This window comes from Saimiri boliviensis, chromosome 6 (genome assembly GCF_048565385.1).
Source record: "Saimiri boliviensis isolate mSaiBol1 chromosome 6, mSaiBol1.pri, whole genome shotgun sequence".
Taxonomy (NCBI): Eukaryota; Metazoa; Chordata; class Mammalia; order Primates; family Cebidae; genus Saimiri; species Saimiri boliviensis.
The window spans coordinates 72,203,464-72,229,006 of NC_133454.1; the positions used below are offsets into that span (position 1 = coordinate 72,203,464).

Below are 25,543 nucleotides of genomic sequence, written 5' to 3' on the forward strand. Positions count from 1 at the left end.
CAGAGACCATCTTGTTGAACTTCACGTGGTACAGCTGGGCAAGTGGGCCCAGAGAATGTCTGCACCTCATTGTAGGCACACAGCACAAGGTCCTAGTAAACTGGGATGAGCTGTGATGGGGACCAGAGGCAGCGGCACAGGTGCCATGTCCCAGCCAGGCCCTGCCTAGGGCGGGGATCCTGGGTCACAGGATCAGACAGTGTGGTTGTATGCAGGGGATCTGAGTAGATGACTGCCTTGGGGTTATGGACCAGAGGTAGTGGTGCCACCCTGCTGGCTGTGCTGAAATTCCAAAAGTACATGCAGTACAAGCCTGGAGGAGCGGAAGGCTCAGACTCAAATTTCAATGCTCCACCCTAGGCTCACCCCCAGTGGGCAAAGTCCGAATCCGAAGAAGGTGGGCTACTGTCGGTGTTTGTGCCTTAGCTCCAGGGGAGGGTGGGCTCAGTCTGAGGAGAAACTGGGTCTAGCAGGCCAGGATGGGGCTCAGCCTGGGGCCAGGGCAGAAGCTGAGCTGGGGGCTGTTTGGGTCTGAGGACCAAGTTCAATCTGGAATCCCACTAGCGTTGAGGTGTCAAGCCCTTGATGCCTGCCTCACTGGCTCCTTGATGGGGGAGGCCCAGCACTCTCAGTTCTGTCCATCCCAGGCTATATTGCCCATCTGATTGGTGCTCAGGGAGGCAGGTTTGGGGTCTTCTCGGTCCCATGGTGAGTCTGAGAGAGGAACCCAGAGCCATGAACTGCAGACAGTGGAGCTGGTGGGGACCCTGGGAACTGTCAGGGTGAGACTTGCAGTCAGTTATCCTCTGGGCCCAGAACATGAGCAGGTCAAGAGCTAAGGAGTGCGAGCCAGGCCCAGGGAGGCAGGTGACTTGCTGAAGCATCTGAGGTTAAGGAGCCTGGAGAAGAGAAATCTAGGGGTAAGTAGAAGAATATAGGCTTTGGTGTCACATAATGATTAAGTCCCAGTTCTGCCATTGCCAGGCTGTGTGACCTTAGGCAAATGACTTCACCTTTCTGAGTGAGAACTCGCCCATCCAATCGTGTTATGAGGATCTGTTGAGACCTCATATTGGGGGTACCAGCTTCTTCCAGGCTGCTGGACTCAGGAGCTCCCTCGCCTCTCCCTTTCCTTGGTGCAGTGTTTGCCCTGGGCAGCAAGGGCTCTGCCCCAATTTATCCCCGATGCCTGCTCACTATCTCCCTCCCCAGTCCAGCCCAGCAAACTACCCCTGACCCAGCTTGGGATGCCAGCTCACTTGCCTTTGCCAGGCAGGGATCCTCATTGGCTATAATTGGACCTAAAATAGACTTCCCCTTGCCGCTTCCTGCAACCTGGACTGTAGCTTAAAGTCTATGAGGACACAGACTTGGTGTTTGGCAGGCACACAGAAGATGTGAAGGACTCACAAAGGTCATCCCTCACAAAGGGAGGGACAGACACTTGCTTACCATCATACAGTGCAGAGAGGGTCGGGTTGGAGCTTGAGTTCAGGCCCTGGGGTCCCCCATCTCCTCCCCAGGCCCTACCCAGAAGGTTTAAGGTAGGACCTTAGCCAGAACTGCTCTCTCCACTGAGCCCTCTGGACCAGCCAAGTGCTGAGGCTGGTTTGAGGTATGTGATGGGACCCCTGGAGGCCAGCTAATCTAACCTTCTGCCTTTCCTGACTTTAAGGGGCATTTCCTGGCTTTTCTGACCACGGGAAACCTTCCTGCCTGGGCTCTCCTCCCCAGCTACCCTAGCCTCAATGCTGCCTTTCTGTGAGGCCTCAGGTAATTCCCTGTCCCTCTCTGTCCCTCATCTTTTCCATAAGGAAGATGGTCTAGCTGAACCCTGCCCTCTGTCCCTAACCCAAGGGACCACCTGCAGAACTCCCTTGAAGAGGAGATGGGACTTTCCTCACTCATCTGGGATCTGGATTCTCTTCCCAAGGCTGGTCTAAGGAACATTAGTCCAGCCTCATGAGTGACTGCATGTGGCTCTGGCTGCTCAGGCTGTCTCTCCTGTCCTCCAGCCACACCAGCCAGCCAGCTTCCCTCTTCCATGAGACACAGAGAACTGAGCAGATTCCAGGTTCTATCAGTTAGTGGTAAGTGACTTTTAGGAAGGCATCTAACCTCTCTGAACCTCAGTTTCCTCATCTGAAAAGGAGGGTAATAATGGTACCAACCTCCCAGGACCATTGTGAGGATTCAAGATGATCTATGCTCCTGGCAAGTGGCAAACACTAAGGGGAAGCTGGGGTTTATTGTTTCGTGGCATTCAAGACCTACAGTTGGTTCTCACCTGAATTCTCCAGATTTAATTCAACAAACATTTACTGAGCATCTACTGTGTGTCAAGGCCCGAGGATGGAACAAAGAAAATCCCATGCTCATGGAGCTCCCAATCTGGCCTCCTCTGCCTTTTCTTCTTTCCCCATCCACCTGCCTCTGCACCAGGCTCCTCTACCTCTCCTTGCCTTGGTTCAAGCTTTTTTTTTTTTTTTTTTGAGTCTCTCTCTGTCACCCAGGTTGAAGTGCCCTGGCACAATCTCAGCTCACTGCACCCTTGGCCTCCTGGGTTAAAGCGATTCTCTGCCTCAGCCTCCTGAGTAGCTGTGACTACAGGTGCATGCCATCATACCTGGCTAACTTTTGTATTTTTTGCAGAGATGGATTTTCGCCACATTGGCCAGGCTGGTGTTCCCTCTTAACATCAACCCAAGCCCCACTTTCCCCAACACCAGTAGCTAACCATAGTCATACCCTTTAAAGCAGTAGTTCTCTACCTTGGCTGGTGAAACTAGACCATGGTATCAGAAGCTGGGTGGTTACCCTTGGAGGGTGGACTGGAAGGGGGTCTAAGGGGAGCTTCTCGGGTGATGAGATTTTCTGTTCCTTTACCTGGGTGTATTCACTTTGTGAATACTCATCACGCTGCACACTAATGGTTTGTGTTCTTTTTTGTATAAATGTTATACTTCAACTAAAGGTTTCTATTGCTTATAGCCGTTACTGGATGAAAAAGAAAAAAAAAGTTTCTAAAAAATATATAGATACCTGGGTCCCACCCTCAGAGTTCAGATTTCATTGGTTTGGGATTGGCCTGGGCCCTCATGATTATAATGCACATCTCAGGCTAAGAACCAATGCTTCAGAGGAGCTAATCCTTCCAGAAGCCTCCCCTGGGCCAGGGGCCTGAGCCCTGATGCTCATTCCAGGGCCTCCTTGCCCGCAGCTGATGGGCTCCGGACTGTCCACAGGCTGGCCAGTGCCCTGGAATGTGGCCCTCTAAATAACAGGCTGGGCCAAGCTCATTCCTACTGAGGCACTTGAGTGGGGGAAGTGGTGAGAATCTGACCTTGGGTACCTTGTGCTAAAACTGAAGTCTGCCCAGGGGCCTCTGTGTGGAGCAGGCAGAGCCCCTGAGGCAGCAGAAGCAGGAAAGCAGTGGAACAGCAGCTGACTGGCAGTGTGGGAGGAACTGGAGACTCAAGGTGGAGAGGCCAGATGTCCTGAGATGCAGCTCTGATGTCTGGGCCACTGTGCCCTGTGACAGCTCCTTGCTGCCAGTTCACATCTCCACTAATAAGCACCCTTCTAGGTGACAGGCACAATGAATCTCTTCCTTGCAATCCAAAGACCTGTGCACGCCAAGCAGCAGTCCTGTGCAGGAAGGGATTAGCAGCCCCATTTCACAGGTGAGGAAATGGAGGCTCAGAGGGGATACAACTTGTCATAGGCACATAGCTAGTTAGTGGCAAAGTCAAGATCTCAAACAAGGTCTGTCCAGCTTCACAGCCTGTGTTCCTTCTAATGCTTTGTTTCATTATAAATTCCACATGAATGATGCCTCCTGCTCCATAATACGTGTGCTTATTAACAGAATCCCTTCCTCCCTAGATATCCCCAATAAAATGATGCTGCAGGGAGATGGTCCATGCCCGTCCTGTGGTGTTGAGGACCCAGCAGACCCCTGAGAGGTGTGCTGCCACTTCGCAGAGCATGAGCTTGCATGCTTCTTCTGGGGCTGACTCAAAAGTCAGTCAACTAGGCTGGAAATGTTCACACATGTAGCAGAGCTGAAGCATGATGTGCCCTTTTCTATTGGTAGCCACCTCAAGGTCCGCAGGTGCACCCTGGTGTGGAGGGCTCTTTGTCCTTGCACAGAATGGCCCCATGTTGTTGGGCCTATGTGTTCTTGTGTCTAATTTAATGACAGACTTCTTTGGACCAGAAATCAGACAGACTTGGATTCTATCCTTGCTCCAAAGCCTTTGGAGGACTGGAGCAGGGCCTTGGCCTTCATCAGGTTTCTCCAGCTGTGAGGCTTTGCTGGAGAACATTGTTTGCTGGAGAAGCCATAGACAGGTTCACTGGGGGCCTGGCTCTTTACCTGGAGCATGTCAGCTTCAGATTCCCAAGCTCCATCCAGGCCCACTGAGTCAGCAGCTCTTTTTTTTTTTTTTTTTTTTGAGACGGAGTTTTGCTCTTGTTACCCAGGCTGGAGTGCAATGGCACGATCTCGGCTCACCGCAACCTCCGCCTCCTGGGTTCAGGCAATTCTCCTGCCTCAGCCTCCTGAGCAGCTCTTGATTGATATGAAAACAATTTATGTACCACGTTTCCACATTTATATATGTCATCTGTAAGGGATTCTGCCATGTAGCCCTGGTTATAAAGCACTGGTCTAGTATAACACCTTTATTTTCCTGATGGGAAAACTGCAGTCCAGACACCTGCCCAGGGTAATAGGAAATCGTGGCACCTCACCATCCAGCACTCTTCTGCGTCTCCAAGGCCTCCATTCTTCCCAAGTGTGTGGATGTTGGCAGGCCCATGTGGCCAGAGACTGAGCCCTGAGTTGCTGACAGGAGGCCACTGTGGCCACCAATGCAGTCATTTGGTGTTTCTATTTATTGACTCTTTAAACTTCATCATCCAAAGAGAGTTAATACATGACTGTTTGGTAGCAAGAGAAACATAACCTAAGACTGCAATGACCCACCCACCCCAAAGAAAACCAAAACCGAACAGAACAAAACAAACCCCATCTGAAACCAAACCTTTGGAGTTTTAGCTGAAGAAGTGAGGGGGCTGAGGGCCAGAGTGGCTCCCTGCAGTCTAGTGGGGGTCAGAGGCTACTCTCAAGTGGGAGCTTTCTCTGTTGAAGAGGCCACATCTAGCCCTTCAGCTTTGGGGGTTCCTTCCTGAAGGGGCTTCCCTTGGCAGGAGGGGTGTGAAAAGGGATTCAGTGGTCAGAGTGAGGGGCTCCTAGATCTGCCCTCCAAGGTGACCATATGTGCCAGTGCATGAGACACAAGGAAGCAGAGCGACTATGAGGAGATCACGGGCCCATTTCTCCTACCTGAGAGAAAATCCTGTCCAAGGCCCCAAATCTGTGTTCCCAAATTAGGGAACCACTAAAGGCACCACCAACAAACTGGGTAATGACAAAGCCTGGGAGGTCCCCAGATGGCAATCACTGCCCCCAATAGCATCTTGATCTAGACGACTGAGGGCAGGCCAATCAGGATGGGGCCCTGGAAAGTTTACGTCAACAGGCAGTGTTTAGGGCCTTAGACATGCAGTGTGCGTACGTGTGTGTGTGTGTGTGTGTGTGTGTATGAACGGAATGGGGCTCAGGGGTTCGTGGATCCCTCCAGGAAGGCTTGGTTAGAGTCCCAGGGTAGTCCCCAGGGCAGGAATAGGTTTCTTTTCCTCATGACGTTCCCTCAAATCACCCCCACCCCAGGTCACCAGGTCACTGCATAAATAAGTGCTTGGGAAGGTACACATCTAAAAAGGAACATAAATACTGTACATGGGGAATTCCCCAACTTTCCTGCTGCCCACCAGAAAACCCTCCAAATATTGCACATGGCCCTCCCCAGCCCCGTGGGGTCCAGACCCAGCTGTGTCTTTGGTAGAAGCTCCAGGGTCAGAGGTCCTGGTCAGCCCACATGTCCCCCACCCAATCATGACTGGGAGCACCGGGGCAGCCAGCGGGTCAGGAGAAGCCATGGCCTGGCTGGCCAGTGGGCGTTCCATCGGGAATGCTTCTGTGAAGATGAGGCAGAGCCCACGCAGGCACATGTGTGCCCCTGGCTGGACACTCCTGGTCAAAGTCTGCATGTGGGCTACAAAGAGGCAAGCGGGCTGAGGGCAGGTGGGCAGGCGAATGCTGGGCCATGGCAGACAGGCTCACACCCTCCATAGGAGGAGGTGGTTTGTGCTGTCATCTCGGCCCACAGTCTCACTGCTGCCGCCACCCCCACTGCTAAGTCGGAAGTCCTCATAGCCATCACCTCCACTGATAACCAGCATTTTAGGCCTGGCCGAGGTGAGGCCTCGGTGCCGAGGGGAGTCCCGATGCTCCAGTAACGGTAGCTTCTCAGGGCCTGGGGGCAGAGGGGAGGATCTGTCAGCCTGGGGGTGAATGGAGGCTTCACTGTCCCATCAAGGCCTGAACTCCCGCACCCTGGAAGTCAGGAAGGAAGACATACACACTTCCTATGGGGGAATCCCACTTTCTGTTAGCTAGGAACTTATTTAAAAAGAAATGCTCAGCCGGGCGCGGTGGCTCAAGCCTGTAATCCCAGCACTTTGGGAGGCCGAGGCGGGTAGATCACGAGGTCGAGAGATCGAGACCATCCTGGTCAACATGGTGAAACCCCGTCTCTACTAAAAATATAAAAAATTAGCTGGGCATGGTGGCGCGTGCCTATAATCCCAGCTACTCAGGAGGCTGAGGCAGGAGAATGGCCTGAGCCCAGGAGGCGGAGGTTGCGGTGAGCCGAGATCGCGCCATTGCACTCCAGCCTGGGTAACAAGAGCGAAACTCCGTCTCAAAAAAAAAAAAAGAAATGCTCACTTCTTAGCAGCCAGACTTATGTCCCATCTGTAATCTCTTAGTAAAGAGTGACATAACTTCCCAAGGTGACACCATTTTCGATTTTTTTCATTTTACAATATAAGTGTCATGTAAAATGCCACTTTCTATCTCTCTTTGTTTACTGCATGTAATGTCCTCTGCATTATAGTTAAATAAGCCTCCAACTTCCAACAGCCCTTTCCCAGGTAGCTTAAGTCTTCTCTGAACCCAGACAAATGACTGAGGCTTTATTGCTTCCTGATTTCTAGGGCTACTTCCTCTTGGGAATATCATTTATTGCCCTGCCAAAGCAAAACTTTTCTGGTTGTGACCTCCTGATGTACCTCATTTCCTGATGTACCTCATTTCCTGCTGTTTCACTTTTTTTTTTTTTTGAGATGGAATTTTGCTCTTGTCACCCAGGCTGGAGTGCAATGGCACATTCTTGGCTCACTGCAACCTCTGCCTCCCAGGTTCAAGTGATTCTCCTGCCTCATCCTCCCAGGTAGCTGGGATTAAAGGCACCTGCTGCCACGCCCAGCTAGTTTTTGTATTTTTAGTAGAGATGAGGTTTTACCATGTTAGCTAGGCTGGTCTCAAACTCCTGACCTCAGGTGATCCACCCACCTCAACCTCTCAAAGTGCTGGGATTACAGGTGTGAGCCACCATGCCTGGCCATATTTTTATTTTTGTTTTTGAGGCAAGGTCTCACTTTGTCACCCAGGCTGGAGTTCAGTGGCACAACCTCTGCTGACTGCAGCCTTGACTTCCCTGGGCTCCGGTCAATCTCCCACCTCAGCCTCCTGAGCAGCTAGAACCACAGGTGTGTGCCACCACGTCTGGCTAATTTTTGTATTTTTTGTAGAGGTGGGATCTCACCATTTTCCCAGGCTGGTCTTGAACTCCTAGGCTCAAATGATCCTCGTCCTCCCAAAGAGCAGGTATCACAGGTCTGAGCTACTATGTGTGACACCCTACTGTTTTTTGAGACGGAAGTCACGCTCTGTCGCCCAGACTGGAGTGCAGTGGCACGATCTCGGCTAATTGCAACCTCCGCCTCCCAGGTTCAAGCTATTCTCCTGCCTCAGCCTCCTGAGTAGCTGGGATTACAGCCTCGAGCTACCATACTTGGCTAATTTTTTGTATTTTTAGTAGAGATGGGGTTTCACCATGTGAGCCAGAATGGTCTCAATCTCCTGACCTTGTGATCCGCCCACCTCCGCCTCCCAAAGCGCTGGGATTACAAGTGAGCCACTGCGTCTGGCTGCTGTTTCACTTTCTAGTTCTCACAGTCCATTTCCTGTGCTAGTGCCATTCTATGTTGTTTTCTGGTGCTATTTCTATTTCCTGCTCTGTGCATCACTTCCTGATTCCACTTCCTGCCCTGTATATCATTTCTAGTCCTGTGCTATTTCCTAGTGTATACAGGAAATATATACAACAGGACATATTTTCTATATACATATTCTGTTTGTGACATATTCTACCTCTTAGCTTATAGTTCCCTTCCTGTCTCCGATGATGTTTCTCTGGACAGATCTTTTTTTTTTTTTTTTTTTTTTGAGACAGAGTTTCACTCTTGTTAACCCAGGCTAGAGTGCAATGGCGCGATCTCGGCTCACTGCAACGTCCGCCTCCTGGGTTCAGGCAATTCTCCTGCCTCAGCCTCCCGAGTAGCTGGGATTACAGGCACGCGCCACCATGCCCAGCTAATTTTTTGTATTTTTAGTAGAGACAGGGTTTCACCATGTTGACCAGGATGGTCTCGATCTCTTGACCTCGTGATCCACCCGCCTCGGCCTCCCAAAGTGCTGGGATTACAGGCTTGAGCCACCGCGCCCGGCCTCTGGACAGATCTTTACATACACACACCACATGCAAGTGTGCGTGTGCGTGTGTGTGCGTACACACACACACACACACACACACATGCTCCTAGATTTCATTTGGGGACTTCCATGGCCTATTATTTCCTGTCATATATGCCACCTCTAGCTCTATGTGATACTTTTTCTCCCTCTCAAAAGCTCTTCCGGCAGGTCCATGATCCCTGGCTTGGGATATGATGCACTGACCCACCTGTGTCTGGAGGAGGTGGTGGGGTTGGGCAAAGCAGGTTGAAGCCATCTGGCAGCTGGACTGCAGCCAAGAAGCGGACATGGCCGGTGTGTCCCTGGCCAAGGCCTGCGGGGCTGAGTGGCGCCCGTGGGCAGCTGACTGTACTGGGCGAGGTGGGCATGGTAAGCACGACACCGGCACTGGTGCCCACCCACAGCAGCTCTTCACACACCAGCAGCGCTGTGATTCGCAGACAGGCAGCCTTGTGCTGCCGGATGATGGCATCTGAGCCTGGGGTGGAAGACAGAACACAGCTGGGGCCGAACTCTGGCCCTGGCTCGGCCTCCTCTACGATGGGGCAGAAAGGCGCCAAGGGGGGGTGCTGTGGTAGTTTAAGGTCAGTACCTGCCAGCATCCTGTGCACGGGAGGGGTGACGTCTACTTCTGCCAGCTGCTCAAAGGTGTCTGGATGGTAGAGACACACGTGGGCGCTACCTTTTAATGTCACCCACACGCCCAGGCTGGAGTCCACCATGCAAGCCACGCTGCGGCTTGAGTCCTGCCCCACGTAAAACGTGTGCTGGGAAAGGCAGGGGGCGGGGTGGGGGGGAGAAGATGGGTTACTGGCAGGCCTGCCTTCCTTGGCCCGCCCTGGCCTGGAGCTTCACCAGTGTCCATCCCTCACAGCTCACACTAGCGTTGGTCCTTGGTCTGCACGATTAACCTTTCAAAGCTTGGTTTCGCCAGCGCCTCCTAACTTAATTCTCAGGAATTATTATGGAGGTGCTCTTTCCCCATTAAACTTGAGTGATTTAAGGATCAGAGAACTTCAATGCTTAAAGGGTTTTAGAGTCAGTCACTGGCCTCCCCCTGGACAGGTGGGGAAGCTGAACCCTAGAAGGGAAAGGGGTCACACAGCAAGTAAGTCACAGAGCTGGGGCCTGAACCCAGGGCTTTGGACTCCTGTCCAGCCAACAGGGGAATAAGTGAGAGTGAAATTAAGGGAAACAATTGCCCCTGGATACTTCTGACATGCGTGCAAGTGAGGCCAGGACTATATGACAGAGTCTAATGCTAATGGATGTTGACATCAGGAAGGACCCCTGTCCTATTCCTCAAGAACCCCAAAGAACTCCAAAACCTGAGTTGAGAGATAGGGTGGGCAGGAGGATGAATAAGATTCCTAATGTATATGGGACAGTTTACTGTAGAGAAGAAATGAGGATTGGAGAAGGACAGGGACTGGCCAGCATCACTCTGCGGTCAGAGAAAGGCCCCAGCCCTTTGCTGGATACTGCTTATGCCCCCACCATAGTCTCATCTCCCTCTCACAAGGGCCCAGCTCATCCCACAGCACCAATTCCATCCCTCCAGCCCCTGCTACCTCCAGCTGCAGCGTGTCAGGGCTCAAGACAAGGACTCGGTTCTGGCAGCCACACCACAGCCGCCCACCCACAGACACCATCTTGGTGATGGGGCTCCCCTGGGCGCCCAAGGTCACTGATTTGAAGTTCTGGGGGTCCCAGAAATGACCTGGAGTCGGGTAGAGAAAACAGGAAATTCACTCCAGCTCTAAATTTGAGCCTCAGTCTCCCTGAGGCTGAGAAAGGAGATGTTAACATTCCCCTTTATAAGCAAGAACACCAAGGCCCAGAGAGGGCCTGGGAGTTGCCCAAAGCCACATCTCCAGGACAGAGCCCCAACACCAGTAAGGGGATAGGGGAAGGGTGTAGTGGAAGGCAGATACTCACCTGCTTCCCTTTGGTAAACCACAAGCTCTCCATTGGCCAGAGACACAAACACCTGGTTATTCAGATACCTGGGTAGGAAAAAGAAGGAGTAAGAGAGTTCAGGTAGCCAAAGTGGGTCACCCAGGGCTACGGGAACCACAGATTGGATGGCTATGGTCACCTCTTCCCACCCCTTGTTCTCCGGGTGGGGGTTGCCTGAGGCTAAGAAAAGGGAGTGACTTTCCCGGGCTTATACAGTGTGTAAGAGGCACAGCTAGCCTAGGGCTAGCCCTCTGGCTTCTAGCTGCCACAGAGAAGAGGGACAGTAGAGCAGGGGCCCAGGTGAACAAAAGGAGGCCTGCACATTGGCTGAGAAGAGTCTAGACAGGAAGGGCCACCCTGGGGCCTTACAAGATGCAGGTCACAGAGGCTGCATGCTGGAGCTTCATGCTGTTCCTGCGGTCACGGATGCTGTCAGAGGACTGGTACACGTGGACACTGTGGATTGGGGTGTGCACCTGGGACAAATGCTTGGGGCATACCAGCCCCTGGAGTCATCCCTCTACCTCTCAGCCCCTAGCACCATGTCTTCAACACCAGGTGCCTTCCCGAGGTACTGAGGTCCCACAGCCTCCCTGGGGTTGTCAGACCCACCGGCATCCCTGAGGTATGACCCAAAGCCCTCCTGCCTCGGCTTCAGGGAACCACATGATTTCCGGAGCAGGGAGCTCAGGGTTCTGGCACTATGTCCCCAGTCCCTCCCTGCCCCTACCAGCCATCCTCAGTGCCCAGCCACACGGAGCTCTGGTAGGCCTCAGGGTCGACACTCAGCAGGTCCTCAAGGCTGCCCCGGGTGAAGGAGCCTCGGCTGGAGCGGCGAAGGGCTCTCCCATCCATTGGGCTGGTGCCGCAGGGACCGCCAGGCCCGAAGGAGCCAGACAGTGGCAGGAAGCCAGGCTCCTGCTCCTCCTCTGAGCTGGTAGTCTCTGCTGTGACCTCCTTGGAACTCGGGGTCTCCTCATCTGAGGGAGACAAAGGTCTCTGTCTTCATCCCCCTCTGCCAGGCCTGGGACCTGGTAGCTTTCTAGGCCATGCATCCCTCTTGGCCATGCCCCTCCGGAAGGCCTCTCAAAGCTGTTCCTCCCTATCCCCCAGGCCTCTGCATCTGCTCTGGCCTGCTGCCCTGCTCACTGACAGCTCAGCACAACAGAATCCTTGATCTCGCCTGCTCCCATGGACCCAGAGGCCACACTGGAGGGTGGAGGGTCCCCACTCCACCATCCCTATCTTCCTTAGGTGAGTGCTCCAGGGTCTTCATAATCCTGCCTGACTCTCCCACTGTCCTCTGGGTCCTCAGTGTCACAGCCCCTGCCATCACTGCTCTGTGTGCTAACATCCTGAGGTCTGACGCAATGCCTTTCCCTACACTAGTCCCTCCTCGCCCCCTCCTCTGGGCAGTCCACCCTGCCTGCCAGTGCCAAGTTGGAGGAGATGGCCAAAGCTCACTGCCAAAGCTGGAGGAGATGGTGGACCGGCTAGCCTGGCTCTGCAGCGTCCCCGAGGGGCTGGGCGAAGATTCATCGTCAGAGTCACTGTCAAAGGGCACCAGCTCTGGGCGGGGGTCACCCTCGGCGGGGCCCTGCGCCATCTCCAAGCCCGAGCCTGCAATGGAGATGTGAAGGCAGGGCTGCGGCCCTGGCTCCGCGAGCGTCGCGGCCTCCTCGTCTGCGGCGGCCTCGACATCCAGTTCCGGCCCGGCGGGCTCTTGTGCCGTCTCTGGAGGACACCTCAGCGATGGAGGAGGCTCCCTGGGAGAAGAGGGAGTGAGGATGAGAGCTGCTACGAGCCAGATGTGGCCCTGCTAGCGGACACGCCCACCGACCCCGCCCACACTCTCCGGGCCCCGCCCACAACAGCGCCGGGGCGGCCTCAGCCTGTGCTGGGACAGGGTCTGGGTCTCCCTGGCCTGGAGTGCCGCCCACCCCGCCACCCAGGCCTCACCGGTGGCAGCGACGCTGCAGCCCGGGCACTGCCCCGATGCAGAGGATTCGGGCGGAGCAGACCGCGATGCAGGCCTCCACGTCTGGCTCGGCGCGCAGGCTCAGCAGGCACACCTGGCCCACGTAGCCATCGCTGTTGCACACCCACACCTCAGGCGAGGGCTCCGGGCAGCTGTTCAGGGTGGGCGCCGCGCAGGAGAACTGCAGGAGGCACCAATGTACAGGAGGTGAATGGAGGAACTGCTGCCAACTTTCCCCACTCCTGGGAAACCCCAGCAGAATGAAGGGAGGCAGGCCCGCATGGGTGTGTATGGATGCCCCTATATACCCCTTTATACAGGTGTACACGTACACGTGGCACAGGACACTTTTTTTTTTATGATAGGTTCTTGCTCTGTCACCCAGACTGGAATGCAGTGGTGTGATCATGGCTCACTGCAACCTTGACCTCCCTGGCTCAAGCAATCCTGCCACCTCAGCCTCCTGAGTAACTGGAACTACAGGGGCACGCCACCACATGTGGATAATTTTAAAATTTTTTGTAGAGATAGGGTCTTGCCTAGCCTGGTGTTGAACTTTTGGGTTCATGAGATTCTCCTAACTTGGCCTCACAAAGTATTGGAATTAGAGATGTAAGCCACTGTACAGTGCCCACAAGACCCTCTACATGTCAAATGCACTCATGGCTATGGGATACAGGTATCATGCCTACATGTACACACACATATCCCTGGCTATAATAGTGGATACATGCATATAAAATGTGATGCTGGTAATCTCTGTACATATGTATGCAGCTCATACACGCACAAAAATGAAGCAACTTCCCAATATCCATATAGCCTTTGCTCACATGCACAGATACAGATATGCATGAAGCATACCCATATACATGTAATATATATGCAGCATCCACACACAGACAGCTGAATTCTCTAAGACATAAGGAACAACAGCAATGTTCAACGCATGTACACAATGTCATACACAAAACAAAAATTCATGAACACCTGCTGACTTTGAAAACATGCACCCACGTGACCCAGATGCAGACATACCTGCATGCCACTGCGAGTTTTCATGATGGGGATGGCCTTCAGAAACTCAGGGTCTAGACAGCTTTTGCTGGATGCTGTAGTGGAGATGGATAGATAGAGACCCTGCTTAACATAGTATCCTATCTCACCCTGGTCCTGCCCTTGCCCCATTCTCCTTCCTCCCTTGCCCCTCAGGGTCTCTCTAGGGGAGGCCTGATCCCAGCCACATTAGAATAAGGCAGTTGCTTCTGGCCTCAATCTTTTCCCATGCGTATTGTCTTGGGGTTAGACTCAGAGGTCTCTATGGGTCTTCTAAGCCAAGAACCCTGATCAATAGCTTCCCCTGATCCAGCCCTGCTCAGAGTGTGTGTAGGGAGGGTATGGGGACGGTCTTGGCTATCTGTGCCCGCTATGGGGCAGGCCCAGCAGACAGTGAGACCCTATCCATGGAATCCTCTCCCTGCCAGGGAGGCCACAGCTATTATTCAGTCTGATGTTTCACTGCAGAAGCCTCAGTCCCCCCTCCCCACCAGGTGGAGCCGGTGCACAAGGCACTGTGGTTCTGGCTCCTGAAGTCACAGAAAGCCGAGAGATGGCTCTGACCTCCTGCCTGGAGGCTCTAGGAGAGGGCCAGCATGTGCCTTGGCTTACCCAGCTTCCTCTTGGCCTCATCGAACGCCTGTTCAAAGCCAAGGCGGGCGTCAGGGTGGGGAAACTCAAAGATGTATGAGTCGGTGCCTTCGGGCCGAGTGGCGCACAGCTCCAGCTTGGTTGGAGGGAAGGAAAGTGCGTAGCACAGCGCCTGCTTCTCCGACAGGTCCCGGTGCATGGCAGCCGAGAGGTCCCGTAGCACGTCGTCCAGGCTCTGTGAGGAAGAGGGCCCAGGCCTCAGGCCCCAGCATCTCACCACAGCCTGCACCTGCCCTTGAGAATGTGTGGGGACCTGCCTCTCTCATCAGACAGCAAGTGGGACTATCTCCTCCCTCAGACCAAGAGGTGGCCTGGATTCCTCTGACAGATGGGGGATGGGCCTTCTGTCACCCTTGGATGGGGATGTGGCTATGTCTCCACCCTCAGACCTGGAGCATGTTACTTCCCCCATATTCAGGGAGGCTGCAATTTTTCCCTTCAGGTGAGGGGAAGGGACGTCTCTTCCCTCAGGGAAATGTCAGGGCTATCTCTCCCTCAGATAGGGTCAAGAGTCTACTCCCCGGCCACGGGCAAAGGATACAGACCTGGTGGGGGAAACCCAGGCTCTCAGAGAGCTTGCTCATTTGGCCTAGGGTGGTGAGGTCCTCATCAAGACGGCTGATGGCCTTCTGGATGTTCTCCCGATTGGTGGCTTGGGATGCCCCTGGTGGGGACAGAGGCAGGCCGTGGATAGATACAGAGACAGACAAGGTCAAGCTGGGGCTGACTCTCTTTCCCTCACTGCACAGCCTGCAGCTGGGCATGGGGAGAGGCCTGACACACTAAGAGCGCAGAAACCCCAGGCTCTCGGGAACAAAGTTAATAGGCAGTTCCCAGAGGAACCCTAGGCCTGTGAGCTGGGCTCTGGGCCTGATTCAGAGCCACGTGGCGCAGAATATCAGGCCCATGGAGAATTCCCGGGAGAGCACAGAGTATGAAACGGTGGCTGGCTCTGTGATACACAGGCTCCGGCTGACACGGAACTGCTGCAGTGCTGCAGCCTGGGGGCGATGGCAGAGCAGGCAGAGCCCCAGGCAGTAAAATGTGCTGACCAAGAGACTCATCCCCCACAAAGGAGGGGGCAATGTTCAGACCTCTGGATTTCTGCGGTCCTATCCCATACCTGAACATTGCCAAGCCGCTAGTCCTGCAGACGGCCTGCCACCCCCAACCCAAGGCTTGGGACACACACTCTCGACCAGTGGTCCATAAATGAAGCTGTCCCTCCACCCTTGGGCCAGGACAAATGCATCTTGAAATCAAGGGAAAAGAAGTTTCTTTTTGCTTTTTCCTAAATGAGTTTCTTTTCCTGTTTTCCTCCTATTTAGTTTACTGAGTATTATTGGTGTATATACATTTAGTATTTGGACCACAGGTTGCAGAGTGGTAAGAGAGTGCTGGATGGGTCATGACAGCACTAGAGACACGGATCCTGAGACTAGCAAGTCCTGTCTGAAATGGCCCTGTGACCAGGAACCCCGTGGGAGCAAGAGGCAGCCTGCTGAGGAAGGGAGGGCATGCTTGGTAACTGTAAGATGGAATCACGCAGCCGGGCGCAGTGGCTCAAGCCTGTAATCCCAGCACTTTGGGAGGCTGAGGCGGGTAGATCACGAGGTCAAGAGATCGAGACCATCCTGGTCAACATGGTGAAACCCTGTCTCTACTAAAAATCAAAAAAAAAAAAAAAAAAAAAAAAAAGATGGAATCACGCTGGACAGGGAGGCTCAGAGAAGTCTCAACATGTCTAAGGGAAGAAGAGTGCGTGCCGAGTGGATGGCAGTGGAGTTTCCTGCCAGGCCGAGGCTGGGAACGGCTCTGCTGTTGCCTGAATGTTTGTGTCCCCCCAACACTCACAGTTTGAAATAGAATTCTGAGTGTGTTGGTATTAAGAGGTGGACCTTTGGGAGGTGGCCCAGGTGGATGGATCACCTGAGGTCAGGAGTTTGAGACCAGCCTGGCCAACATGGTAAAACTCTGTCTCTACTAAAAATACAAAAAATTAGCCAGGTGTGGTGGCACATGCCTGTAGTCCCAGCTACTTGGGAGGCTGAGCCAGGAAAATCGCTTGAACCTGGGAGTTGGAAGTGCCAGTGAGCCGAGATTAAGCACTCCAGTCTGGGCGACAGAGCAAGACCGTCTCAAAAAAAAAAAAAATAAAAATAAAAAAAGATGGACCTTTGAGAGGTGACCTGATCATGAGGGCAGAGCCATTATGAATGAGATTTGTGCCCTGATAAAGGGGCCTGAAGGAGCTTGTTCGCCCCTTCCACCAAGTGAGGACACATAGAAGGTATCCTCTGTGAGGCATGGGCCCCTGATCTTGGCCTTCCCAGCCTCCCAACATATGAGCAATTCATTCCTCATTTATAAACTGCCCAGTCTGTGGTATTTTTGTTAGAGCAGCCTGAAGAGATGAAGCTGATCTCTTTTTGAAGTAACTGTCCCACCCCAACCCTCACCACCTGGGCAGCCATGTTTTCTTTCATATGACCCTGCTCAACTCTTGCCCATAGCTGCCTGGACCATGAGTGGGCACCTAGCTTAAAAGTGGTGATTCTATTGACTTGGACCAATTAGAGTAATAATCAGCTGGTACTCCTGCATAGTGGGGCAGGCCTGGGCTCACCAAGGAGCCAGGCAAGCCCCTCCATTACCCTGAGGGCCAACTCCAGGTGAGCTCCCCTCCAGCTGAGCCTGGAGCCAGCCTTGGTCTGATCACGGGAGTTAGGAGGAAGCAGAGAAAGCTAAGAGCAGTGAGAACAGGGCCAACTCTGCAAGAGGGGGAGAAAGACAGACGCCACAGGAGGAGTGGCTCCTGGAAGCTGCCTCAGCTCCCGACAGTCTCAGCCCCAAACAACATGGATGGCTCCAATCGACCCTTTGCTTGCAGTAACTCAAACGAGTGTCTGTTCCCTGTGTGCGAAACCGCTGAACCAGACAGAGCAACATCATCTAATATTAGGTACTCAAATGAGTTTGCACAGATGAATCAATGGCTAATTACAGTGACACTGCTCTCTGTAAATCACCCCCGCCCAGCCCCCGCTGCCAGCCTAGGTCCCTGCTCAGCTGGAAGGCGGTGGGCATGGATGGACTGTCTGGCTCTGTGGGTGCCAACTGGGTCCTTCATGCCAGCCCCCTTGCACTGGATGAGAAAGCCAGGCCTGAAAGTGGAAAAACAGCTGGACAGGCAGCCACATTGGCTGCAGTTCAGACCCTCCAGGGGGCTTCTCAGAGGAAGACCCCAACACCTAGAACCCCTAGCATCAAACTCACCTTTGATGATGTCTGCGTCTTCCAGTGGCAGCTTCCACAGCATCTTGTACTTGCTGGCTGTGTCAATGACACTGGCTGCCGTATACCTGCGGAGAGCCAATGAGGTGCTCTGGCCAGGGCCGGGGAGTGGGGCTCAGAGAGGGACAAACACTCCCCCTGCCGGCACCACCCTAGCCCCACCCCAGCTACTCACAGGCTCATGGAGCTGCGCCGAAGGGAGCCTGACTTTCGCTTCAGAGTGGTGCAGACGATGAGGTCTGTGAACAGGAAGAGGGACCGGTCCTTCTTGCCACTGATCGCCTTCTGTGGAACCCAAGGCAGAATTCAGGCTGGGTGGACACAGTCCAGAGGCCCACCCACCTGCCCACAGTACCCAAGGGGACACTGGAACCCAGGGGGAGTAAGGGCTCTTCCCCAGCTGCCCAGAGAGGGCAGAGCGGAGACTCAACCAGGACTCCCCTCGGGGTAAAGAGCAGGGAGACCTGCGGATAGAGGGTGTGGGCAGGAGAGAGGACAAAGTGAGGACATGGGAACAGCTGGGCAGATACTGGGACACTTCTTACCACTTCAATGACCATCTCCTGTCTCAGGAACCGCCGCAGAGGGGCCTGGAGCTGTGGGACAGGAGGGACAAGGAGTCTCGAAGGCCAGTTATTAATTCCTATCCCCTCCACACATCCCAGTGATCCCTCGGCCCCACTCTATGGGCCAGGCCAATGGAAGCAGCATGCTGCCCACCCTCCTAACACCCTTGTGCTGCCAGGCCACGCGACCCAAGGTCAGAGACAGACGTGGAAGAACACAGACAGGTAGATACGTGGCAGACACGGATGCAAACACACTGTGGCTCCGGACATGGACATAGCCACGATTCCAGGCGGCCACAGGTGGACATAGATGTGGGCAGGGTGGGATGGGGTGGGGTAGGGCACACGCACATCCTCCATGCCCTCGATGTGAGCCTCTATCTCCTGCAGCACACGGGCATGCCGCTCTGCCTCCTCGGCACTCCGCACACCCTTGTTGATGCGCTCAGCCACCTGCTTGATGTTCCGCTGTGCCTCCAGCAGGAGTGGATGGTCTGGGTGGTCCTCAGGTGTATGCTTCAGGAGGTCCTGAGGTGGGAATGAGGACCAGACCTGCCTACTTAGCTACCCTTGGGGCCCCAGACTGCTGAAGCAGAAGGGACTATGGGTAGACACCAAAGAGGACTTTCTTTCCTACCTGACCCCTGTGGACCCTGATGTCAGGCTCAACCAGGCAGGGGCCTCAGACGTCCTTGTATCTCCCCATGCTTCCAGGCCTTGCCCACTTGCCCACCCAGCTCCATGCCCACCTTAACCAGAAGCTCATAGCGTGGGATCCGCTGCACGGGCTTGATCATGAGGTCAGACAGAGCCTGCTTCTCCTTGTTCTCACGCATGCTTTGCTGAAACCCAAAGTGGGGTGGATGGTCACTGTGTGAGGAATGATTTACCAGGAAGACTATGTCCAGGGACAGGTCTGCAGCAAGCCCCTCCAGCTCAGCCTGAGAGCAGAGGCTGGCCACTGGCTGGGGCTATGGTGCCCACGCTGGGAATTCCTGGGGCCCTCAAAGCTGGCCCAAGGCAAGAGTGACCTCCATCTCCCTGCCCTAGCCCACGGTACCTCCAGGAACTTGAGAAAGGCTGGCCTCGCCTCCTTAGCCACACGCACAGCATCCTTCGCATTGAGGAAGTTATCAATATAGGCGGAATAGATGTTTACCAGGACATCCTTGGAGAACTGTGGAGGAGGAGGCAGGTTGGGAACCCTCAAGGTGTCCCTCACCCCAGTCACCCTGTCCTAGTTTTCATTGATTCAAGAGTCACCATCTTTTTCCTCCAATTAGAAATGATACCGTCTCTACAGGATCAGGCATGTGTCTTGTGGTTCTAAGTGTGATTGTGTTTAGGCATATGTGTATGTGTACACAGGTATACACGAGTGCTCATCTTATCTGGGCATGACTGTTCATGTATGTACATATGTACACCTGAATGTATCCTGTGAGCTCAGACCTGGTTCTCTCATTTCCAACTGGGCAACCTCACAAAGTCCAGCCAGGCAGGTCTCCCCTTCCCCGTTCTCTGAGTGACAGACTCATTCTAGCCATCTGGCCTTTGCTCATGCAGATCCCCCCACCAGGAATGCCCTTCCTCATCCACATCTCACCCCACCTCAGGGCTGTGTTCCAGTTCTGCCTCCTCTCAGAAGCACTCCTTTCCCTGACTAGAGCTCTGTCTGGTGCTACACTGGCCTCTGGCTTCTCCTGATCTCCTAGGACAAGTTCTCCCTCTCCATGGAAAGTCCTCCCATCCCACTCACAGTATTAAGCCCAGCTCAGGGCAGGACTGTCTTCCACCCTTCACTGCTTACAGTTGGTGGCTAACACCTGCTGGATGCTGATGGCGGACTAAATAGGGAGGTTATTGGTAAGAAGCCTCGTCTGGGAACCAGCACACCTGGGTTTCCATCTCAACTGTATCGTGGATAAGCTACGTGACCACTTTAGTGGTGTTTCTGTCCCCCTTGGAGTCCTGTCTCTTTTTTTTTTTTTTCTTTTTGAGATGGAGTCTCGCTCTGTCACCCAGCCTGGAGTGCAGTGGCACGATCTTGGGTCACTGCAACCTCTGCCTTCTGGGTTCAAGCGATTCTCCTGCCTCAGCCTCCTGAGTAGCTGGGATTGCAGGTGTGCGCCACCACACCTGGGTAATTTTTGTATTTTTGGTATAGAGAGGGTTTCACCATGTTGGTCAGGCTGGTCTTCAACTCCTGACCTCATGATCCACCTGCCTCGGCCTCCAAAAGTGCTGGGATGACAGACGTGCGCCACCCGGCCTGGCCAGAGTCCTGTCTCTCTAAGGTGTCAACTGTCCCTGCCTCTGGACAGAACAGGGCAGGGCATGAAGCAGTGAAGGGAGGAAGACAGCCCTCACCTACCACCCCCACCTTGGGATGAAGCATCCTGTGCTGACCCATCCCTGGGGCTCCAGGGCTTCCGCCATAGTCCACGGTCAGCATCAAGGTCCAGGCAGGCGGCTGAGCTTAGTGACACTAAGGGTGACAATGGGCTGGAGACATCAACACTCAATCCAAGCTGAGGCCCCATCACCCCTGTCTGGTCCCATCTGTTTCCAGGTCAGCAGGGACATTCTAAGATGGTTCAAGAGCCCACCCCACAGCAGAGCAAATATACTGAAACACCCACATCCCAGAGAAAAAGATGTAATTTTACACTTGTAAAATTTTTGGAAGAATTGTTACAATTTTGCTTTTGAAATTATGTGGCTGTGGGAAACCATTTAGTTTGCATTTGGCTATGATTTACCAGTCACCATGGTATATTCTTGGGAATTCTGGCAAAATAAAACTGAATTGGAAGTTTTTCAAATGTAATTAAATTCTTATAAATACTAAATTTAACAATGAATGAAAATGGCATGCTATATTTTACAGGCATTTAATTAAAAGCTTATTGGTTTTGCTTTCGATGTTCTTTTTGAATTCTGAAGTCAATACCTTTTCTAAGGTCTCAGTCACTGTTGTGGGAGCTTGTCAAGTGTACAGTGGAGATCTGGCCTGTGGTGAGAGGCAGTATGGGGGAAGCCTGGGCACTGGAACTGGGTTCCTGGAGTTGAATCCTCTACCACAGGCATCCCCAAACTTTTTACACAGCGGGCCAGTTCACTGTCCCTCAGACCGTTGGAGGGCGGCCACATACTGTGCTCCTCTCACTGACCACCAATGAAAGAGGTGTCCCTTCCTGAAGTGCAGTGGGGGGCCAGATAAATGGCCTCAGGGGGCCGCATGCAGCCCGCGGGCCATAGTTTGGGGACGCCTGCTCTACCACTTCCTAACTGTAACTTTCATCAGGTTAATAATCTCTCTGCGTCTTAGTCACCAACTTTAGAACCAGGGTAATCACTGAACTCTCCTACTAGGGCTGTTATAGACATAACGCATTTAGAATAATGCCTAGCAGACAGTTATGCTATTATGATGAAAATATTTGATGGAGAAAAAGTCAAGACTCAGCCAGCATCAACATCCTACCCAAGTCTGGGGTCGGGACCAGGACAGTTATTTTGGTTCCAGTAAAGATAGGGTGGAGGTCAGTACCAGCATCCATCTGAGGTCTGAGTGAGCATCAGCACCAGCTTGGGGTCAGGACTAGAGTCACATCAGTGCCAACTGGGGGTGGGGTAGGGTCCAGGATCAGAGTCAGTGTCTGGCTGGGGTCAGAGTCTGTGCCAGAATCTGGCTAAGCTCTGGGATGCGGGGGAGTGTCCAAGTTCAGGTCCACCCAGGGGCTGGGATAAGTGCTAACATTGAGCCAAGTTCTGGGGCCAGATCTGGGAATAGAGTCAGTATCCAGGTGCGGGGGGAGTGGTGGGAGGGGTCCATGGCCACATCCAGCCCCTTCCAGGAGGGCCTGTGCTTGTGGGGGCTGGAAGCAGTGGGGTCACTCACCGACTGGACGAGCAGAGCTCCCACCTTCTGCTGGGCATGCCAGGTCTGCACGCAGTGCCGAACCTGCTCTAGGAATTGCTCGTGGTGCTCCAGGAGCTCGGGGATCTGGTCGAAGATCTCATCCACCAGTGAAGGGTCACAGAGCACGGAATTCTCTGGCTGCTTCAGTGGCTGCATGTAGCCCTGAAGGACCCACAGGGTCAGTGCGTGCTCTCTCAGAGATGTCGCCCCCCCACCCCACCTACAACAGGGCCCCTGTGTGAGTGCACACAGAATCACCCGGGCCTGCAGCTCAGTGCCCTGCTTGCCACATCTCCCTCATGAGACCAGCAGCTCCAGGAGGGAGATGTGAAAACCTAAGCCCATGCCCTCATTTCTGAGCCCAGGAGGCAGCAAGGGTGCTTAGGAGAGGTTTAATGCATGAACAACAGAGCTTGTAATAAGGAAAGCAAGACGGGGATCCCTGAAAGACCTCCCACCCCTAACTCAGCAAAGGTTTACTGAGCACTTACTATGTACTAGGCACTGTTCTAAGAACTGGGAGACAGCAGTGAATAAGAAAGACCATGATCCCTGTCCTGATAGATCTTAGGATCTAGTATGATGAAACACACGAATGAAAGAAATTTTTTTAAAAAATCGTATTTCATCAAATCTAAGAAACATTTCATCTCATCTCATCTCATCTCATCTCATCTCATCTCATCTCATGACAGAGTCTTGCTCTGTCACCCAGGCTGGAGTGCAGTGGTGCGATCTCAGCTCACTGCAACCTCAGCCTCCTGGGTTCAAGCAATTCACCTGGCTTAGCCTCCTGAGTAGCTGGGATTACAGGTGTGCGCCACTAATTATTTATATTTTTAGTAGAGACAGGGTTTCATCATGTCGGCCAGGCTGGTCTCAAACTCCTGACCTCAAGTGATCTGCCCACCTCAGCCTCCCAAAGTGCAGGTATTACAGGTGTGAGCCGCTGCACCTGGCCATTATTTTATTTTTAAGAAAAACTCATTGCCAATTAAATTATGATATGCTAGCAATTATAGAATGAACCCTGATTTAGGAATGTTAAAATATGAAGATGGTGAGTCTCAGAATGGATGACATGTGAAAACTTCATAGTCAGTTAAAAGGCTATAATGCTGTGAAGATAAAACAGGGAGGGTCGTGGGAGACCACGAGACCACATGGGAAGTTACTGGATGCTCTTAGTGACACTCCTTGAACGCTGTTTTACAGTTTTCATACCTGCTGGCCAATCTGTGACTAAAACTCCCGTTATTTTACGTCAAATCTAGGTGCAGTGATATTCCCCTAGCTTGAAGAGCCCAGCTCAGGGACCGGTGCGCTTGTGGAGAGGTGGCCCTCTACTGGCCCCACACTGTAACTGCAGGCCAAAGAAACAGGAGGGTGTTATTTGAAAAAGCATATGTGATGTTGCAATAACATTTATATTAAACATTTTTAAAAATCTGGCTTGTTTTGTAAAACAGCCTTGAGAAAGCAAAGCTCAACAGAATCCTCTCTCTTGGCTGGGGATTCTGAAAAGGCCGGGATGACGGTGAGGAGATAGGCAGGCAGTCTCCCACCCACAGGTGAGCCAGCTGCTGGGCTGGGTCAGGGCCCGCTGCCCACTAGGAGCAGAAGCAGCAGCTAAACCACTCACCTCAGGGTCCCGGTAACCCACACAGAAGCGGGCACACATCAGGAGGAAAGGAAAAACAATGGCTGAGAGCCCAGTACAGAACCTGCCAGAAGTCAATGCCCTATTCACTCACCAAAGCTCAGCCCGCCCAGCACTGGGGCACCTCACTGCAGAGACCCCCTCTGCGGCTGACTTGTGAGTGGTGAGAGGCAGGAAAGAAGCACAATAAATATGTAAATTACTATGCAGCATGCTGAAGACAGTGAGTGCTACCGAAAAGAGGAGCGGGATCAGGGTCCCAAGGGGAGGAGGACTGGTCAGGGTGTTGAGGGAAAGGGGCGAGTATTAAGAGTTGAAAATAGGCTTAGAGGGTGAGAGTGACGCTGAGGAAGGGGTGTAGCCCTAGGACCTAGTTTCAAATCCTCCCTCCTTCTGATTCCTAACTTCTTCTTTTTTTTTTTTTTTTTTTTTTTGAGACGGAGTTTCGCTCTTGTGACCCAGGCTGGAGTGCAATGGCGCGATCTCGGCTCACCGCAACCTCCGCCTCCTGGGTTCAGGCAATTCTCCTGCCTCAGCCTCCTGAGCAGCTGGGATTACAGGCACGTGCCACCATGCCCGGCTAATTTTTTGTATTTTTAGTAGAGACGGGTTTTCACCATGTTGACCAGGATGGTCTCGATCTCTCGACCTCGTGATCCACCCGCCTCGGCCTCCCAAAGTGCTGGGATTACAAGCTTGAGCCACAGCGCCCGGCCGATTCCTAACTTCTATTTAACTTCTTTGTTCATCCACCTGGTCTGCAGGAACAACACTTATCAATTAGTGATGGCACTGATCACTGGAAGTTAACACCGGGGCTATGGAGTCTAATCTCAATTTGAATACCACTGTGCTTCAGGCAGTGTATACTAGTGCGCAACAGGGAGGACCCAGAGTCACAATGACAGGATTTCAACCCAGGATGTGGTACTTCCTAACTCTGTGACCTTGGACAAGTGGCTTTACTTCTCTGTGTCTCAGTTTCATCACCTGTAAAATGGGGTTTATCGTCCGGTTTTTATGAATTAACTCACTGTTTTAAAGCATTCAGAACAGTGCCTGGCACATAGTGGAACAGGAACAGTGCCTGACTCAGTGAATGTCACCTAATAGCATTCACTAGATAGATGACCCTGGGCAAGTTTCTTCGTATTAATAATAATATAGTATCTGCCTCACAAGGTTAATACAAAGATTACATGCAACTTTTTACCATGCTTGCAGAGCTGCAGGCAATATGCTAAATTATACACATACCTCTCTAATAATCTGCACTCAAGGCAGGTCTATTATTATCCCCTCTCCACAGATTAGGAAACTGAGGTAGAGACTGGTCATGTGACATGCTCCAGGTCACACAGCTGGCCACGAAGTGGAGCCACATTTGAACGCTGGTGGCTTGGCTCTAGAGTCATGCTCCTGACCTGGAGCCAGACCTTTGTCCTCCTCCCACATTCCAGGGCTGCCTCCAGGGATGGTCCTCGGGTTCACATGACACCTTCCTGTCCACCTCCGCTTTGCTCACCCAACACTCTGGCTTCCTCTGCCCACAGGTCCTGACCCCTTTCTGAGTGCAGCCCTGCATGGGTCTGGGAGATTCTGCAGAGGTAGAAAGACATGCCCAGGCCCTGCCTGCTCCCAGCTCTCCACCGATCCTGCCTCTTGCCTGTGAGCAGGCATGGATGGCATCATCACCTTTTGTTCTTTTTTTTTTGAGACAGAG

General features: G+C 53.0%; 1 protein-coding gene across 1 annotated transcript in view; it reads right to left on the reverse strand.

Annotated features, from left to right (window-relative positions):
* Positions 1–4,880: 4,880 nt before the first annotated feature.
* ARHGEF17 (Rho guanine nucleotide exchange factor 17) overlaps positions 4,881–25,543 on the reverse strand; it is a 62,285-nt gene continuing 41,622 nt past the window's right edge. Inside the window, exons 3-21 of the mRNA XM_039470892.2 lie at positions 22,140–22,322; positions 19,296–19,412; positions 18,985–19,077; positions 18,587–18,763; positions 18,212–18,262; positions 17,842–17,951; positions 17,649–17,734; positions 14,918–15,036; positions 14,334–14,547; positions 13,704–13,777; positions 12,647–12,846; positions 12,152–12,453; positions 11,418–11,667; positions 11,057–11,143; positions 10,667–10,734; positions 10,300–10,448; positions 9,321–9,495; positions 8,937–9,206; positions 4,881–6,383 (exon numbers count right to left, since the gene is read on the reverse strand). Of these exons, the coding sequence (XP_039326826.1) occupies positions 6,187–6,383; positions 8,937–9,206; positions 9,321–9,495; positions 10,300–10,448; positions 10,667–10,734; positions 11,057–11,143; positions 11,418–11,667; positions 12,152–12,453; positions 12,647–12,846; positions 13,704–13,777; positions 14,334–14,547; positions 14,918–15,036; positions 17,649–17,734; positions 17,842–17,951; positions 18,212–18,262; positions 18,587–18,763; positions 18,985–19,077; positions 19,296–19,412; positions 22,140–22,322 (2,922 nt within the window). The 3' untranslated portion in view covers positions 4,881–6,186. The remainder of the gene's footprint in view (positions 6,384–8,936; positions 9,207–9,320; positions 9,496–10,299; positions 10,449–10,666; positions 10,735–11,056; positions 11,144–11,417; positions 11,668–12,151; positions 12,454–12,646; positions 12,847–13,703; positions 13,778–14,333; positions 14,548–14,917; positions 15,037–17,648; positions 17,735–17,841; positions 17,952–18,211; positions 18,263–18,586; positions 18,764–18,984; positions 19,078–19,295; positions 19,413–22,139; positions 22,323–25,543) is intronic.